The sequence below is a fragment of the Mus caroli genome, unplaced genomic scaffold (genome assembly GCF_978045245.1).
Source record: "Mus caroli unplaced genomic scaffold, Mus_caroli_1 scaffold_17, whole genome shotgun sequence".
NCBI classification, from domain to species: Eukaryota; Metazoa; Chordata; class Mammalia; order Rodentia; family Muridae; genus Mus; species Mus caroli.
In genome coordinates, this window is record NW_028227272.1 from 91,238,004 (window position 1) to 91,257,980 (window position 19,977).

Consider the following 19,977-nt stretch of genomic DNA (forward strand, 5'->3'; position numbering starts at 1 on the left):
GCTGACCACCACTCCCTGATCCACAGCCAACCACCCTGAGTTCTTCCAGCATGTTCCAGGACTTGGGTTATTCAATGGAGCCACACTGTGTTTCTGGCTCTGCCTCAAGCTTGTGAATTCACACCAACCAATGTATGTATCAGCCTGAACCTTAATTGCTGAGTAATTTTCTTTTTTTTTTTTTGTCACATATTAATCTCTCTCTCTCTCTGTACATATGTATGTAACATGTATGGCATGTATGTGCTGTGGCGTGTATGTGAACAATATGCAACAACTTTCGGTAATCTGGTCTCTCCTCCTACCCAATTCCATGTGGGCCCCCGGAACTGAACTCACATGGATGGTGGTAAGCACTTGGAACCATGGACCGCCTCCATGGCCCGGTTGTTTTTCCTTTTGTAGCTCCATTGTAAGTATATGCTACAGTTTACACACTATATAATATCCCGATATGGGGTCTATGTAGGAAAATAACTAAGGTCGGGCCACTCAACTAGTGACAAGAGCTTCCAAAGGAATGCAAACCATGTACATGCCTGGTACCCTCAGGAGTCAGAACAGGGCATTTGATCACTGGAACTGGAGTTACAGATGGGGCTGAGTCACACGTGGACTCTGGAAACCCAACCTGGGTCCTCGGAAGGAGCAGCCAGTGCCTTTAACTGCTCAGCATCTCCAGCCCCTCAGCTTGGTTTTGCCCTGAATCTTTCACCTTCATGGCTACCCTAGGGATTACAGCCTCCATTCCAAATTCATACCTTCTTTTAGCACCGTGCTATGCAGCAATGGCTGACTGCACCCTTCATTGTCCAGGAGGCCGGAGCTGACATAAGGCACCATGTCTACATGCGGACTGCCCAAGATGGCGGCTGAAACTCTGCTTTGGGTGGGATGCCATAAATCGGGTCGAGAGGGGCCTTCTGAGCCACTCAGATTCTCCCAGTGGCCTTATGGATTAGGTACTTTTCCTCGCTGCTGTAACTAGGGTTAGCTGCAAAAGCAGTTAAAGGAAGAAGGGCTGGTTTTGGCCACAGCTTGGGGTTCGGTCCCACACAGCGGTGGGGGAGGGGCATGACTGCAGGACTGTGAGGCAGCTGATCACACGGTGTCAGTAGTCAGCAAGCAGAGTGGGATTAAGTGGGTCCAAGTTAACTAACCTCAAGGCCCATCCCTAGCGACCCACCCTTCCAACTAGCCCTCCTGAGGGTTCTAACACCCAGTACAGAGCATGCCAGCTCCCAGGCCCGAGTGTCCACATAGGAGCCTCTTCTTCCCCCTGCTCCCTCACCACCTGCATTCCCTCGGGCACACACTTCGTCCTCTGCACTCCCGGGAGCTGGCTCTCTCCTGTCCTTCCATGGTCAGCTGTTCATCTGAAAACATTGGCCTTTGATGCACAAGCGTGTTGTTCTAGGTACCAATCTGGATCGACGGCTTTATTTTCTTTGAGCCCTTTAAAAACATACTTCTGGGGGTAGGGGAGGTTGGAGAGATGGCTCAGTGGGTAAGAGCACTGACTGCTCTTCCAAAGGTCCTGAGTTCAAATCCCAGCAACCACATGGTGGCTCACAACCACCCATAATGAGATCTTATGCCCTCTTCTAATGTGTCTGAAGATAGCTACAGTGTACTTATGTATAATAATAAATAAATCTTTAAAAAATAATAAAACATAGTTCTGAGTCTGTAAATACAGTCTTCTGGACTGTGTGGCTTCTGAGAAGGCCACTCCATTCTTGTGAACGAGCAGTACCGGTTCCTCGGACTGACTGACATATCCCTTTGTCATCTGGGGCTTTGGCACCGAGTACAGGGGGCCTAGGTGCATTTCACTGTATTTATTTTGCTTCGGTTTGCAAATGTCTCGAACTTGTAAATTTATGTCTTTTGTCAAACTGGGGGAACATCTGGCTGTTATTTCTTCAAATATTTTTTCTTTCTCTTGTCCTCCTGGACCTCTGATTATACATGTACTAGACATTTTCATACTGCCCCATAGGTCTCTGGCACTGTTTATTTTTTAAAATCTAATCATTATTACAGTTTTGTTTTCAAGTTCACAAAACATTAGACCTCGAGACCTACATAATTGCATTCATTCACTGTGGCTGACCTTTGAAGGGTTACCGTGAACGAGACAGAAGGTAGAGAGAGAGAGGCAGCCTCAGCTCTCACAGGAAGTTGTAGTAACTAGAAATATCCTGTACCAGCTGCTACTTAAGGACACAGAGAGAGAGCTGCTAGTCAGGACTGGGGCTGTCACCTAAGACAAGGCCCTGGGTGTGGCTACCGTCACCTAATGTAGGTCTCAGAAAAGGCTCATCTGTGTTGCTATCTACATCCACAGACAATGGCACAGAGGAACAAGCAGCCCGTCCCACTAGTAAGATGGGAAAACAAACTATATGGGACAAGAAAGTCCATAATAGCAGTCAACATTAGTCAAACCAACAGAGACACAACCAAGCACTTGGGACAGGGAGGACTAAGTGTTTTTTCTATTTAGAGTCACAGTCAGATTTCCACTGTGGAATGAGGTGAGTCTATAATTCCCATTCAGAGAGATGGAGCTGGCATGAGGTCAGTAACTGTTAACTGAGCCTGTGACAGGAGAGACTCGTTGTGGCTGCACAGACGCAACGGGGCACAGGCGGACTGCAGTAGGTGGCTGGCCTTTCAGATCTAAGAGAAAATGGGTCTGGAAAACAATGTCCACCTGATGCGGGGCACGGGAGATGGAGTCCGCCACACAATCCCGAGCCACGCTGGAGAGGGCTGTCTGTTTCACACCTGTGATCTAGGTACCGACAACACCAGGTAGATGCTGTTGTGGTCTCCAGAAGGCCTCACTTCCACAAACGCCCCTGCCGTTGGCAGCCACCGTTGAAAGGAGGGAAGAAGGGCCCAAAATAAGGGCTGTGCAAGCACTCTACGGGCCTCCTGGAGGAGTGCAGATTCTCGCCTGAGATTCACAGTCACGGATCCCAACACCCAAGCATCTTGGATCTCCTCTACAGATATCGCGGAATGCTAAAAGGCAGATTATATCTTGTTTGATTCGTTTGAGATGACAAAGCTCCACGGATTGTTTTCAAAAGTGGAGAGGACACTAAACGGAGCAGAGGGGATTTAAAGCTCCAGAAAGGGGGGAAGGCGGAACTTGCATAAGCTTCCACCTCGCACTCTGCACCCCGTTCCAAGCATAAGGACCCTCCCTGGGGGAGGGGGGCAGGCAGAGCCTGGGTGTTACCTGCTGACCAGCCAAACAAGCTTGGAAGGAACTCTAAGGTCTAAAATGTTAGTAAGACCTCACCTGAGACAGCGGCCTCACCCTCTGCTGAACTTTCCCCTCCCTCCACCGTCCTGGGCCTCTCAAGCCTCCAGGTGGCTCTGTGGGCCGGACGGCTCCCAAGGCAGCTGAGTTCTTACTGCAGTGCCACCAACTCCTCTGCAGTTCATGGAGTTACTGACTTAAATAGCCAACCAGTTATTTAACCAGGATTCAGACAGGGCTTCACATATTCCAAGCTGGTCTTGGAATCTACTACACAGTTGAAGACAGCCTTGGGTTCCCAATCTTCCGGCCTCTGCCTCCCAAAAGCTGGGATGGCAGGTGTGGACTACCACGCTGGGCCTTCCCAGCTCCCCCAAAGTCTGGCTGTTTGGCTTGGAAGTGACCCCAGGACACAGCTCCTTCCAGGGGAAGCATTTAAACATTCACCCAGACAACTGCTCCCCACTTCCACCCACGCAGATTTCCCTGGGTGCCAGAAGAGAGTTCTGGCTATCCGTCCCTAGGGCAACCCTGGAGAAGTCGAGAACTTCGCATGACACCGTGTGCTGTGAATAAGGCTCTCCCGTGGCATGGAACATCCGCAGGGAAGAGCGAGTTTACCTTCCGGCTGAACAGCACCTCCAGGAGGCATAAATGGCTTAAAGGAGAGAATGTGAGAGCTCAAAATAAAAGAAGTAAGTCAGCCAGCAAGGGAGTATCCCAGCTTGATGGGCTTCAGGTACCTTCCTGTCCAGCCTCCATGCAAGCCCTAAGGCTGGGAAAGCCCCTGAGGCCACTTGTATGTAGATTCCTGTATTTACCTCATTTGAGAAGGAGTTTATTTCTTAAAAAAATAAGCTCCTTCCCAGCACTACAGAGGTAGAGACAGGTGGATTTCTGAGTTCGAGGCCAGCCTGGTCTACAAAGTGAATTCCAGGACAGCCAGGGCTACACAGAGAAACCCTGTCTCGAAATACAAACAAACACCCCAAACAAACAAAATAAGCTCCTAACAGTGGGGGTGGGGCTGTCCCTGACTCTTTTGCCTACTTGTAGGACCCTTTTCCTCCTACAGCTGCCTTGTCCAGCCTAGACGTAATGATATGTGCTAGGTCTTACTGTAATAACTGTGGTGGGTTGATGTCCCTGAGAGACCTGATCTTTTCTGAGGGGAGGCAGAGGTGGGGAGGAAGAGACGGGGAGGCATGGGGGGCGGGGGGGAACTGTGGTTGGGATGTAATATATGAGAGAAGAGTAAAAAGAAAGAATTGCAATATTAGACATTCTTAAGCCACAGATACAACATAGCCCTCTCACCTTACAAACAAGGAAGCTAGCCCAGACGGGCTGAGAGAGTCACTTTGCACCCCAGGCTGTCAAAAGTAGCCCAAGGTTTCCAGGCTGATAACATGGCCACCTGCCCCACCAGGCACTTTCGGTTTTGGGTAAACGCTGCACACATACACACACATTCTCCAGCTCCAAACTGTGAAAACTCCATTACCATTCCGGTGACCTCTGGAACCCACAGGCAGGACTAGGCTCCCATCCTCTCTGGACTCTTCCTGCTCCCCATGCCCTTCCCACAGCCTAGGAGAAGCCCCTCTACCAGCCACTGACCTCACCCTTCTCCTTGCTAATTTGAATGCTCTTCGGGGAGTGTTAGCATTTTGTCTAAACTGAAAATGATGAATGACTTCTTGTGCAACGCAGAAAGTATGTGGCTTTGGGCTCTCCAAGTGATGGAATACCCTCCATGCAGAAACAGACCTCTCTGTCCCCGAGGTGTGCCCGAGTATAAGAACCTGGTAAGGGGCAGGTGAGAACCACGAAGCTCTTGCTCCAAAACAGGTGTTTTATTGGAAAGAAAAACAAAGGTTCTAAATAAGCCTTAAAACAAACTCAGGAAAGAGGAAGTGAGGAGAGGCGGCCTAACAAACAGGGGAAATAGCTGCTTCATTACCCAACACGATATTACGGTTATTTTTTCTTTACACATTTACAGGGTTTTAATACAATGCATTTGTAAACCCACCCACCGCTCGGCCTCTGTCTCCACACTACGTGGACACAGGTGAGTGAATGGTCACACCTCCGAGAACACACTCATGAACACGACATTCTAAACCTGTCTAAACTGTTTCTAATTAGGACTCGTGTTAACCCCTAAACCAACGTTTGAGAAGTTTTTCTTATCACGTGTGTCTGACTGCACCAGACTTGTAGACCTACTCACAGCCTCCCCTGGCAGTAGGCTCACAGCCTTCTCGGGGAGTAGTCTTAGGCTCGCCACACAGTGATCTGTCTACCTAGGACCAGATGTACAACCAGATCTCATTCTGGTCAGAAATCATGTTAAGCATTAAAGAAAAACTCTAAGCAAATGTACCCGAGTCTTGCTTTTTCTCAGTTTCCACATCGATGGCTGGCTGTGTGTACTCTCCAAGAAAGGAATGCGATCATCTTGGTTACAGACGGATTAAATGACTGCCAACCAACCTTCCACCTTCACACCACATGCCCTCCCTGCAAAGGGCCGAGCACACAGCTACCTTTCCTAGTGGCATGAACAGGCACCGATGAACCTGACATTTTTCACAACTCATGGGAAGTCATGAGGTCTGGCCTGGGCCCCAGTAGCCAAACATCCCTGGCTGACTTGCCAGGACATAGCCAGATGTCTAGTGAGCATATCCGGGTTAGCCCAGGTCAGGTCATGGCTCTGTTACTATGGGCTAACTTGTCTGTACCCTATAGACTCCAGAGAAAACACTTCCAGCCACCAGAGGGGTTCAGGTCACTTGTAAATGGCAGCCGCCTCTGTAACTTCTTTCTCTAAGATGAGCGTGAGCTACAAGGACGAGGTTTTAACCGCGTCCTCCAGATTGACTACCCTTACTGGCTGTTTCTCTTTATTAAAGATTTATTTATTCCATGTGATTACACTGTCGCCGTCTTCACACACACCAGAAGAAGGCATCGGATCCCATTACAGATGGTTGTGAGCCACCGTGTGGTTGCTGGGAATTGAACTCAGGACCTTGGAAGAGCAGTCAGTGCTCTTAACTGCTCGCTAAGCCATCTCTCCAGCCCTTGGCTGTTTCTCTCTCTCTTTTTTTTCCTTTCTTTCTTTTTACTTATTTCTTTCCTTCATATGAGACGGGCTAGCCTTAAACTCACCATGTAACCGTGGTCCTGAACTACCTGCACTGTGGTTACAGGTGTGTGAGGCCACATCAGGTTTAGACAGTCCTGATAATTAGGTACAAGCATCTCACCCCACTAACTGGTACCTGTGTCCTGCTGGAGCTCACAAGGTATGAACTGAGTGGCTGAGCTTTAAATAAAACCAAGCAAATGATTACCGAGTATACAACGCACAGAAGGAAGTAGTGTAAAGTTACCCATTTGCTAGGGGCTAACGGTCTAAACACACAGCTCTTCAGCTGTGTCTGGAAACACTGAAGCCACACAAAATTTGACAACAATAAAAGGTCTCTGAATACACAATGAACCCAAGGTTAACTCAGAATCAAACACTCAGTGAGCCCAAGGTGTTCCTGTCAGGACTCAGCTTGGTTCACCCTTCAATGTCACAGTGGACATGGTTCTGAACATACAATCCTCTTTGCCATGTGCAAGCACGCCACCACAGCGCAGAACTCCAGTAACTGCTGCTGCGAGAGAGAGAGAGAGAGAGAGAGAGAGAGAGAGAGAGAGAGAGAGAGACAGAGAGAGAGAGAGAGAGACAGACTGCCCACATCTCGGCTTTGACGCTAGCATATTGTATTTGACATAACACATTATACAGTGGTACATACAGACGTTTCTACTCTTATAGTAACACAGTAGATTAATTATGAAAACCAAGACTTTTTATATTTGCCTGCCATCCTTGTATCTCGGCAAGTATCAAGTTAGAAATTTTTTTAACGTATTACATTTACCTATTTGTCACGCATGTTTGTGCGGTGTCTGGGCACGTGAAATTAGAGGACATCATGAAGGAGTCAGTGCTCTCCGCCTGGGAGGAGGGCTGCCGGAATCGCATTCGGTCGTCAGACTTGGAAGCCACGTCTGCCACGCGCTGAGCCATCTTGGCAGGCCTCGGATTGGTCTATCTTTTGATTGTGTTAGAATGTCTGGTTTGAGACTTTCTATTTGAGTTGCGCTGCATTTGAAAACATTGTTCTGTAAATCTCGACCTGGAATTGGGACAGAACTTCTGGCCATCTCTGACCTGGCGCTGAGCATACTCTGTCTTTTTGTATTTAAGCAGAACAGCGTTCTCAGCACTGATGACTACAGAATCAAAGTATCAATCAACTGTGAAAAACGTGTCCTACAGTATCAAATACTCAGCCAAAATCTGTCTTTTTTGCAAAACCAAATAAGCCTATCATGATTCTCATTAGTGGGCACGTTTTCTTTTGCATTAAATCAACAGTAAAATTATATGCACACTAAGGAATGGTTTTTAGACAACTTGCTTTATGATTTATTCTTAGTAAATGCTTAATTCACATTGATATACTTTAATACCTGGGGCTGCACTGAAATCCCCTGTTGGAAAGGGGCCCTGCATAGAAAAAGTGGGAGCAACCTGATGTAGGACACGCTGGGTCCATCCATCATCCCAGAACAACACAACCCACCACAAGATCCGCCCTGGGTGCAGATGGAGAGTCTCAATGCTGCAGCAAGGCGCCCAGGGCAACCACACAGCTTCAGCAAAGACTACCTGAAGGTCTCAGACCTCCACAAGAGGCTCAGACCTCACCACTGAGAGTATTCAGAAGGCCCAGCTGTGCCCTAGGCCTTGCTGGGCTGAGCACCTCGCCTCTCCGGAAGGATCTGCTGAGTTGGTGGTGGGTTACATTCACCAGCACTCTCTGGTACAGTAAAGGTCGGGGTGTGCCAGGTTCAATGGTGCACTTTTCTGTGTGTCTTCACCTTCCCTGGCCCAAGCTCATCCCTGCAGTGATGGTGCGAGAGGCGGGGCCTGTGTGAGGATGAGGTTACTCGGTGGGGCTTGAGGATGGGGTCGGTGCTTTGTAGAAGGGGTTCTGAACCGTGTTCTCACCCACTCCCGCTGGCTGTCTGAAGGCAGCTATGTGCAACTCATAGCAGGGTGGGTCCTCACCAGGACCTGACCCCTGGGGGCATCCTGGTCTCTCCCTTCCAGCCTCCAGCAAGGAGGAGCAAAGCTCTGTCCTTATCATCAGCCTGCCACACCTACAAACTGACTCCAGTACCAAGATGTGAGAAACCTGGAAAGCCCACTCCAGTGAAATGTCATCCAAACAGTACATACTGTGACCATTAAACTGTCACGGTCACAGTAAGAGGTGAGTCCTGCCTCTGGAACTCTTACAGGTTCCATGCCTGCCACTCAGACGTTTGGATCCCAGCCTCACATAAACGCAGCACTGGGGAGGTGGAGATGAACGGACCCTGCGGCTCCCGGATCAGGGAGTCTAGCTGATCCCACAAGCTCCCGGGCTCAGTGAGAGGCCCTGTCTTGAGAAAATGGTGAGAGCGATTGAGGAAAACAGTGTGACAACCTCTGGCCTCCACATGTAGACATGCATACCACATACATAACACAGACATACAAACGCAACAACAACAACAACAACAAAGCTTCGAGAATACTAAAAATGGACGTGGAGATATCTCTGAGAGAAAAGCAGGGCCCTGGAGTAATTCAACCTGATTAGCCCGGCGTGTGAGGGGTTAACTTACTCAGGTGTCGAACTGGATCAACCAAATAAAATTCCTGGAGAATTTGCCAGAACAACCCTTCAGTCGTGACCACTGCAGAAGTCAAACACTGGAATTGTACTCTAAACTTTAATTTAGAGGTAAACATTCAAATAAGGCCAAACCCTGCAATCATTTTCACTTCTAAAGTACTAAATTGGCCCATTTAAAAAGAAAAAAGTTTCACTCACATTAATTATTGCAAAGCAATCAACTTCCTAAAGCCCTTTTATTTCACAATTACGCTAATATCCCATTAGTTTGGGACACTTACCAACAAGTTTGTTCTCCGCCTGTTACCTGTGTGCACATTAAGAGTATGCAGATAACACAACACGGGCATTAATATGTAAAACGCCAACAAAAGCCATCTGGAAAGCTAATGAATAATCAAGGGATTTCGAATTAAACGACAGGATTTTCCCTTAGAATCTTTAGGACAACACTGTCAAGTCCAATCTATTCGCTCGGCCTCCAGAATCAATTTTTCAAACGCTCTGACAGCTCTAATGGCTTCCACCTGTGTCTCCCGCCCGAGTCTTGACTGGCATGCTACCAGCCGGGGTGGGAATGGAGACAAAGCCGCCTATTAGGATCCGGCTGGTTCTCCACTGTGAGGTCACTCAGCCATTAAATTAGTTCCAGCCCAATTCTTGTCCTCTCTGGCTTGGACTTGAGGGGAGGGGTGCAGGGCGGAGTGAGTTCCTGGAGCAGTTTCAGAGCGGGTCAAGACTGGCTAGAGAGGCGAGCGAGCATAGGGTTGAGGAGCCGGGCTGGCCCCCAACTTTGAAGATCAAAATACTCTTTCCAAAAATGACCGTGGCCATTCTCATTAATGTGATCCCTCCCCTCCCCCCCAAAAAAAAATCATAAAAATTCTGGAAACAGGGTCTCACTCTGTAGCCCAGGTTTCCTGGAACACATGTAGCCTAAGCTAGCCTTGAACTCATGGTAGTCCTCCTGCCTCAATCTCCTCAGTGCTGCAGCTCTGACATGGGAACACTTGGGTCAGACGAAGCTGGTGAGGGTGCCAGGGCAGCTTCTGATGTTCAACGTCCCTGTCCTCACAGCTCAGGGAAGGGATGCCGCCAAGGTCCCAGAGCCATTGGAGATGCTGTCATGGCCCCAACATTTTCCCCATCGACTACGAGCCTCAGTAAGCGGTAACTGCACAAAAGACACTCGGGCACACCCCCCCCCCCAGTAGCATCTGCGTTGTCTCTACCGTGCCCTCTTCCAGACCAAGAGAAGCAGCACATCTTATGAACTATACTGTCACCAGAGTCCTTTATTGGGACTCTGTGGGAACCTGTCCTGAGGCAAAGGTAGTGTAAACTCGTGGACACAGTGCCTAGTTTACTTCATATAGTGCTGTAGGCAAACATGAAAAATCCAGGGATTTAAACAGTGGTAATTAAACATTAAATAGGAAAATCAAAATTATTCTTTACACGGATTAAAAAATACCCCAACTCTTGGCAAGCCCACCTAGCACTCACATACAGAGTTAGATTTTGTTCAGCTGGCTCGGTCCAGGATGGCTTCACAAGTAAGTCATTTCAGTATCTGACAGAGACGTGGCCTAAGTCAATCAAGAAAGAGTCTATGACTCACAGGAAAGACAATTCCAAAACTAACAATGATTCCTGATTTGGTCACCCCATGATCAAGGGCTCTGTGGCCTTAGGTCATCCTCACAAGCAGGCTGGCCCCTCATCTTACCAGTAAACAGAACGCACAGGCTCCCAAGGTACCCCATCAAAGTGAGCACTGGGAGGTGCTTCTCGGGTGATGGTCGTGTGCCTATCCACACCTAGACTGCACCACATTTGCAGACGGCTCCCTGGCCCAGCTGTAGGATGTGACCATGGAACACTCGGAGGTTCGCTGGGCCAGACACAGCCTGGATCCCATATCTTGGGACTCTACCCAACAGCTGAGCTAACTGAACATGGAAATAGCACAGAAAGAAAAATAAAGGCCTCTGGACTCCCACAGAGCCAGCAACATAGACTGATACATCCAGAAGTCTCTCCCCTTACAACAGAGCAGGGTAAAACTCGTGGCCAGGAAGATAAGCCAGAGAAAATGACCTGTCCAACCCAAGAAATAGGCCGGTGTGGCCAACTCTAATGACTGTGGACGCATCGCCCACCCATCAAGTGTTTACTTTTTGGTTTTGGAAGGGAGAGCCATATGCCCTTTGACTGCCTCTAGTAATCAGTAAGCAATTCTTAACTTCCTATTGCTCCAACTCCTAGAGTCGCAGGGTTGGGACAGAAGGTGAAGGGTCATCATGACTTCCAGATGAACCCAGTGTCACACCCAGAGACCAAACGAAGGCTCCCAGCATCTCCTGCTGCAGCTAGGTGGTTGGTTATGTGGGCTTTGCTTCAGCACAGGGGTTACATGGGCTTTGCTGCAACACAGTGGTTATGTGGACCTCGCTGATGCGGGGCGGTCAGGTGAGCTTTGCAGCAAAAGCGAAAATACAATGAGTGCCAATGCATTTATCAGGTGAGAAATCTCCAAATCTCCCCAGATTTACAGTAACAGAAGGGTGCCTTTAAAGATAGTAAGAGTGCAACAAAAAAAGCTACTGTTTCCTAAAGAGTCACTGTCTCAGGCTGGAGAGATGGCTCAGCAGTTAAGAGCACTGACTGCTCTTCCAGAGGTCCTGCGTTCAATTCCCAGCAACCACATGGTGGCTCACAACTGTCTGTAGCAGGATCTGGCGCCCTCTTCTGGTGTGCGTGAGGATAGAGCACTCTTGTACAAGTGACGTAGAATCCTATGGACATTGGGGCTTCAACATATCAACAACACAGGGCCGGGTGTGGTGGCACACGCCTTTAATCCCAGCACTGGGGAGGCAGAGGCAGGTGGATTTCTGAGTTCGAGGCCAGCCTGGTCTACAAAGTGAGTTCCAGGACAGCCAGGGCTATCAGAGAAACCCTGTCTCGAAAAACCAAAAAAAAAAACAACACAGGTCTCCAGCTACTTTTCTTAGACTGAAACACTGCCACAAAGACTTCTGTCACCACATATCTGTCCATCACTTTAGAAATGACCAGCCTTCAGTTGGGTCCACAGACGCCTCAGGGGGAAATGGCTCCGTTGGCGAAGTTTATGCCACACAAACAGAAGTACCTGATTTTGGCTCTACAGAAGGAATATAGAGAATCTGGGTGTTTTAACTCCAAACAGAGGCCACAGAATAGAAATAGAAAAGCAAAGCACAAGGTCTCAACATATTTCCATTTAGCCCAGTTATGTGTCACCCTGCAGAATGCCCTAGATTAGATGTTTCACACCGATTACTACACAAAGGAAACGGTCACCTGGCCACGGCCACCTGCTGCACTATTTTTCATAATTTCCTTCACGGATGTTTTGGAATGGCTGATTAAAGGAACAACACCAGCCACAAAAGCTGGGTGTAAAACATGAGCTCCGATCCAAGCGCTTCTTTTAATTCCTTTCTTATGGCTCAGGCGGAGGGGGACGGGGGAGGGGGAGGGGAGGGGCTGAGGAGGGCAGGATTTCCTTCTATACCCCCTCATTCACATGATGGGCAGGCCTGTCCCCTCTGCCTGGGAACAGAGAACAGACATCAGCAGACACCTCGGCCAGGCCCGGCTGGAACTCACCCATCCAGGAGACTCATGGTGGTGGAGGTCACTTCTGCAAACAGAATCACTTTCCCAAGGCGCATGGTCTGCAGATTCTGTCGATAGGTCTCTAGGCTGAAGTGCTCTGATGAAAAGGCTTCTGGGTCGGTGACCACGGGCATGGAAGATGGGGTGATCTCCGCTTCAGATGTGTAGGAGGAAACAAACTGAAGGGAGAGCTTGCTGGATTTTATGATTCCTTCAGGATCCGTGTGCCTCCTGAGCCACTGCATAAATGGATCCCGGGTTTCCTGTGCCGTAAGAAGTGGGGGGGACAGACTTATGAGTTGAGGTTTAAGCCACTGACAGTGCTGTTTCCTGAAGATGCTGCTGGGTGGCTCAGGTACTCCCTACGTCCTAACAGATGGACAGAGTTGGTACATCTGAACCCACGCAACATAATAGACGGAGTACTGTGGTTTCAATTCTGTCTCCCAGAGCTCACATATTAAAAACCTAATTCCCAAATTCACACATTAATGGTATTTTGGGATGAGACTTTTGAGGTATGACTGAGTCAAGGGGTCTTTGCCCTCTCAAATGGATTAATCCATTAGTGGATTACTGGGTCACTGAGTGAGTTAGTTATCAGGAAAGTAGGTCAGGTCTGTAATAAAAGCTAAGGTAGCCAGCCACCTTTTAGAAGCCTCTTGCTATTTGATATCCACAGCACTCCCTACAGACTCTGCAGAGTCCTCTGTCACCAGCAAAGAGGCCTTCACTCAGTGACACTCACACACGTGTATACACACACACACACACACACACATTTAAATTCTCAGTCTCCAAACTGTGAGGAATCCATTTGCCCAGCCCTAAAAGAGTAAGATACTAACAACGCTTACAGTTTAGGAATTATACACCAGGATCCAAAGAGACAAGGTGAGACCGTCGTTTACTTTCTAAACCAATTCTATCGTGGCACACATCAGAGGACCTCTCCAGCTCTAGAGTTCCTATTTATCTAGTGCACTGTGCAGTCTACAAAGCAACAGCAAAGAAAGGAAAGAAGGAGGGAGGGAGGGAGGGAGGGAGGGAGGGAAGGAGGGAAGGAAGGAAGGAAGGAAGGAAGGAAGGAAGGAAGGAAGGAAGGAAAAAGAAAAGAAAACCCGTCACCCTTACATCTTTATCCTTTTGCCCCACACTGGAATTTATTACCCAGGTTAAGGCAAAGCACCCTCACATTGTCTAATTTTGATCTGTAGAAGACACACTGCTGGCATGTAAAGGCAGCTAGACATTGTCACCAGCAAAGGGGAAACCGTGTGGCACCCTAAGCTGCTTTTCTTTGACCTACGGGTGACAACACAAAGGCAGTGCTTAGCCCAGAGTCTCCAGCCCACTTCTAAGGGGGGTCCTGAAGCTCAGAGGAGGCCGCCATGCCCATATGCAGAGGTCTGGGACCTTGCTTTGGGATGGTTCAAGAACTGTGTAGATTCCTTCCAAAAAGGTCTGCACAAAACAGATCCGGGTGTTTTAAAAGATGTTATCATTTTTGGTGTATGTGTCTGTCTGTCTGTCTGTCTGTCTGTGAAGAATATGTTTACAGTACCCATGGAGGCCAGAAGAGGGCATCAGATCCCCTGGAACTGGAGTTACAGACAGTTGTGAACCACACTGTGGGTGCTGGGAACCTAACCCAGGTCCTCAGCAAGAACAGTGAGTCCCCTTAACCAGAGTCACACCTCCAGCCTTGAGAGCCAGCGTGCTAGGACCACGCGAATGTCAGAACTTTCAAAGTAAGATAAAAAAGTGTCCCCTTCCCCATTAATATTAGGAGTGTGCCCCAAAGCTCCCCACACTCCAAAGAAAGGGCTGATAAGAGGGAATACCATTCAGCCAATCACTGCCCACCAGCCTTCAGAACTCAAACAGCAAGCAAACAGGAACAACTAATAATAATATAGGAAGAATTCCAGACAGTGAAACACATTACAGGGCTGCAGAAGAGGGGTCCTGATCCAGACAGTGAGACACATTACAGGGCTGCAGAGGAGGGGTCCTGAAGGAAACTGAGAAAGGGACGACACAGCGTGGACAGAGATGGACGCTGTCTAAATTGTTCAAAGGGTGTAATGGATGAGAGCGGGTGAGACCAGGAGTGATGTACACATCAGCACCCACCACACAGGAGGTTGGGATACAACACAGCACCTACTGTAATAGAACACAGGAGCTGGGACACAGCACAGCATCTATGGTGCCCAGGATACAGGCTGCTGGGACACAGCACAGGGCCTACTGTAATGGGACACAGGAGGCTGGGACACAGGGCCTATACGTTTGGGGGCAAGTTGAGCCACATAGCAAGGCCAAATCTCAGAAAACAAACAAAAGGCCTCCTGAAATTCGATTAGTGATTATTGGATTCTGGCTGGAATAAAGTAGTGGGAAAAGACATGAAGTAATCAGATAACTGGAACACAGGAAAGATGTGCACTCGCAGTAACAGATTCATCTGAATGTAGTATGGGAAGACACCACGGCACTATAGGAAAATGGCCTTGATGTCACAGTATATATGATTTATCCCCAGTTGTGGTGAAAGCCAAAAAGGCCAGAGGATGCTATTACACAGCCGTGGAGGGTACCAGAAATGATTGTTACATGTTTCTACTCTAATCTCCTCCACGTTTAAGATTGAGCGAAAAGTCTGTTTGTTTGTTTGTTTGTTTGTTTGTTTGTTTTTGAAGTGGTGAACTAAAATAACAAATTCAATTAGGATACATTAGCCACCTACAAATTCATCTATCCACTCAACAAACATATTCATTCAACAAATATCCCGGGCAGGTCACCTTGTGGGCTCTGAGGAAGCAGCAGAAAGTAAAGGGGTCTCCCTGTCTCAGGGGCTTCTCTTCTCCTGTGTGAGCCAAAAGCCCAACAGGCAGGGTGCTAGGCAGAGAGGAGGGTTAAGGGAAGGAATTAACAGGAGAAGGAGCATGCTAGAGGCCAGCCACTGGGGGTCAACACAGAGATGGGGAGCTTACTGAACAAGCACCACTGGGAAAGACCTGGGAGGGAGGGAGGGACACAGGGAAGGAGGGTGGGAGGGACACAGGGAATGGAGACGATAGGGAAGGAGGGAGGCTTTACAGTGTGATCTGTTCAGAGTCAGGCTCAGCCATCTACTTTGTGTCAGAGTCCCATGATGCTCCCACAGTGAAGAAATCAACACATTTCCCAGAACACACCCATGTCACTATGCAATGCTTGACTGCAATGACATCATCTGTATTTATCATGGAGAAGGGATTCCAGAAGAGCAGGGCAGATGCTCCAAGAAGGCAAGTATGGAGACAGCAAGAAAAGGGAAAGGATCTGGAAGAACAGAGGGGCCAGCCGAGGAGGTGAAGGGGCAGAGAGATGGTGGAGCCCACCTGGGAAGCAACAGGAAGCCCTTACAGGATGAAGCGACTCTGTTGGAACAGGGTCCCTGCCCTGACTTCTGGGTGGAGTGACAGAAGGGGAAGAAGCAAGTGGAGGAGGAATGAGGCCACAGGCTGTAGCTGCATGACAGGACACATGGTGAGAGCATGCTCTTGGTGCAGGCTAGCATTTGCTAGCAGGTCATACTTGGGATGTTATCAAAACGGAGAGGCCAGGCTCAGCAAGATGGCTTAGTGGGAAAAGGTGCTTCCCAACAAGTCTGACAACTGGAGTTTAATTCCTGGAACCCACACAATGGTAGAAAAGAGACTAACATCACAAAGTTGTCCTCTGACCTCCACACACATGCTGTACACGCACAAATGCATGTGCGCGCACACACACATGCACAGAGATACACACACACAGATATACACACATACACAAACATATACACACATACATGATATAATCATCATGCATATACACACACATATACACAATCATCTTATATACACACATATACACACACACATGCACATACAGAGATATACATACAGATATACACATATACATAAACATATACACAATCATGTATACACACATACAGATACACATATGTACACACACATACACACATACAGATATACACACAGAGATACACATACAGATATACATACACGCATGCACACACACACATTTACACAGAGATATACACACATACACATATGTATACACACACACAGATACACAAACAATCATCATCATGTACACACAGTATAATAATAAACAGAAAATTTTAAGTGGGTAGATCACATGTGAGCTCAAGGTTTCTGCTCTAGACACTCTGAAGGACAGCTGTTACCAGCAGACATCCAGAGACCTGGTGTGGGAGGAGCTGAGGGTCAGCATGGCTGTGCTCATTTGAGGGACAACTGGAATTACAGCAAAGTTCAGTGAATGAATTCAGAATTTCATTCACAGTGAAATAAGCAGTAGAGGATGTGCGAGCCAGGAGCCCAGGGAGAGGGCAACGTAGGCCCAAATCCGGGGACCACCAGAGGCAGATGATGAGTGAAAGCCAGAAGACAGCAAAAGATAATGAAGATGTGGTGTGTGTTAAAAGAAAAGGTTGTAAATGGGCTGAATTCATTCTCTGAGGTCTGGTAACAATGGCCACACACTGGGGAGCTATACAGGACAGCAATGAAACAGCTGTCAAGGCCACAGGTTAAATCAAGGTGAGGCAGAACCAGGCTCCCTCTGAAGGCTTACTACACTGTGACTGTGTCGTGGTTCTCAGTGAGATCATGTTGAGAGATGAGATCTTTCAGAGGCAATTCTTTCGAGGCTTTGGGCGCTCCACACAAACCTCCCCTCTACTCTACCACCAACCATGAACAGGAAACTCTAAGTGTGTTTACAGGAAGTATAAACATTTACACCAGTTTGTTGCAAACTGGCCAACTGTGTCCTTTCAGATGCACTCAGATGACAACAATGACTCAGCAATAAAAAAAAAAATGCTAGCCAGAGCATGACTCAGCAATAAAAATGATGACCTACTCATGTATAAACATGTAATGACTCTCGAACACAGCGCCAATCAAAAAATATGACAGTCTAGGGAAATGGTAACGTGTTCGCCTTGCAAGAATGAGAATCCCCAGAGCCCAGCTTAAGGAAGCTAGGTGCGGTGGTGCACTCCGAGTACACACTAGAATCCCTAATCTCATCACTGAGGCGGGAAACACGGTACATGCCAAGGCTCCATGTCCTCACTGTTTGGTAACTTCCAGGGGAGCAAGAGAAGAGAAGAAAGATGTGGAGGTGGGGGTTAGGTCCCACCAATGACCTCTGCACGTACGCACACACATGCACCTGAACATGCGCAAACATGCACACACACAGTAAGATAAACATGTACAACAGGATCCCATTTAGGCAACATTTCAGAGAGGCCAGGCTGACGTCCATGGTGGTAGAGGGCAGAAGTGTGTGTGTGTGTGTGTGTGTGTGTGTGTGTGTGTGTGTAGGGAGGGTGATGTGAGGCTGGGCTCGGGGACGAGAGCTCAGGAGGACCCACAGAGACCGGAACAGGGAAACCCAACCTTTCGTCAAACTGTGCACCAGGGCAGGTGCATTATCTTGAGTACAAATCATACCTAAATAAAATTAATTAAAAAAAAAAATCAGGGGCTGGTGAGATGGCTCAGTGGGTAAGAGCACCCGACTGCTCTTCCGAAGGTCCAGAGTTCAAATCCCAGCAACCACATGGTGGCTCACAACCATCCGTAAGGAGATCTGGTGCCCTCTTCTGGAGTGTCTGAAGACAGCTACAGTGTATTTACATATAATAAATAAATAAAATCTTTAAAAAAAAAAAATCAAATGGCCGTAATCTTAAAGTCACACAGAAACAAGCCCCCAATATTAGTGTTCAAAAGCACACCGTGGGGGCTTTGCTTGCGCTAGTGTGAGCGCTCAGAGCGACAGTCTGGTAAACACAGTAACTTGAGTGCAGCTAAGATGGGGACCTGATGCTAACTGTCCCTCTAGAGCCACCTCCCCTCCCAAAACCCGCTGTCCATCTGACAAATCAACGTTGGATTAAAAGTATTATTACCGTCTGCGATTGGGTTCTGAAGTTTCACTTCCCAATCTATAAGGCTTTTTATCTCAGAGACACATTTGGCTCATGATAAATAGATTAGTCCTGCTTCGGTCACAACATCGGCAGTTGCTAGGCAACCAGAAGCTGGCAAATCAGAAAATGAGTCATCAAAGACAAGGCACTCAAGCCCTTTTTATGGGTGTCTGGTTCTTAAATACCTCAGGGAACAGGAACAAATGTATGTCTACCTTCACGGAATGTATGGAAAACAACCCAATTCTTCTTCCTCTTTTTAAAATCTACTCAATTAAAAAGAAAAAAAAAGTAAAATGTTTAAGCTTTAAGTCCATCTCGCTGACCTATGACCCCAGCCCCAATAAGAATGTACAGAGCATCTACACAGCAATGTCACAGTGACACCTGTATGAGATGACCCAGCCCTGCAGGAAGCCCTAATCCAGGCAGGCGAGCGAGCATGAAGTGTGCTGTCCAGCTCGCTGGCTGTGCCAGTGTGAAGAGTTCTGTTTTCCCAGGAAAGCGACTCTTGGACTACTCGAAAATCACCATGCTCGCTCCCAGTCGTATCCCTTCCCACCCAGCCTTGCAGGATGCATTGAAGCTCCTAAGTCATTCCTTAGGAAATCCTGAGGAAGTGAAAAGGCAGACAGGCAAAGACGTGAGCACAGGCTAGGGTGTCCTGGAAGGACGTGCACAAGGCTCTTGGTGGCTGAGCTTCAGGAAGATGTAGCCTCTGAACTAATATGAGAGAGAAGACCCTCTTGGACACAGGTTGGGATTTTTAACTTTCTCACCCAGCAGTGGTGGAGCACTCTGGAGGCTGAGACAGGCAGATCTATCTGTGAGTTCGAGGCCAGACTACAGAGTGAGTTCCATGACAGCCAGGGCTGCAAAGAGAAACCCTGTCTTGAAAACACACAACCAAAACAAACAACACAAAAAAAAAAAAAAAAAGATTTCACTTTCTCCCTTCCTGGAATCTGGAGCATCCCAAATCCGGGAAAAGTGAAGGGAATTTTCACAGCAATGGAAGGCAGTGACTAAGATAGGGCACTCCTGTAACATGGTCCCTCCAGACAGCAGGCCAGCAAAGGGGCTCCCGGTGGCAGGAAAACCTCACTATATCCTGCTACACAGCACGGTCCCTTTGACAGCTCCTAACCAATCACTGACTGGGAAAGAAGCAAGACCCAGAGAAGGACACACGAGTGTCCAACCAGGGACTACCCAACCACAGCAGAGCCTGCTACCAAGGGCAGCTTTAG

General features: G+C 48.1%; 1 protein-coding gene across 6 annotated transcripts in view; it reads right to left on the bottom strand.

The window, feature by feature from the left end:
* Positions 1-19,977, bottom strand: part of Hlcs (holocarboxylase synthetase) — a 183,555-nt gene that overhangs the window by 92,011 nt on the left and 71,567 nt on the right. For all 6 annotated transcript variants that reach the window (XM_029470266.2, XM_085832477.1, XM_029470265.2 and 3 more), the window contains exon 6: positions 12,691-12,962. In XM_029470266.2, coding sequence (XP_029326126.1) covers positions 12,691-12,962 — 272 coding nt within the window. The remainder of the gene's footprint in view (positions 1-12,690; positions 12,963-19,977) is intronic.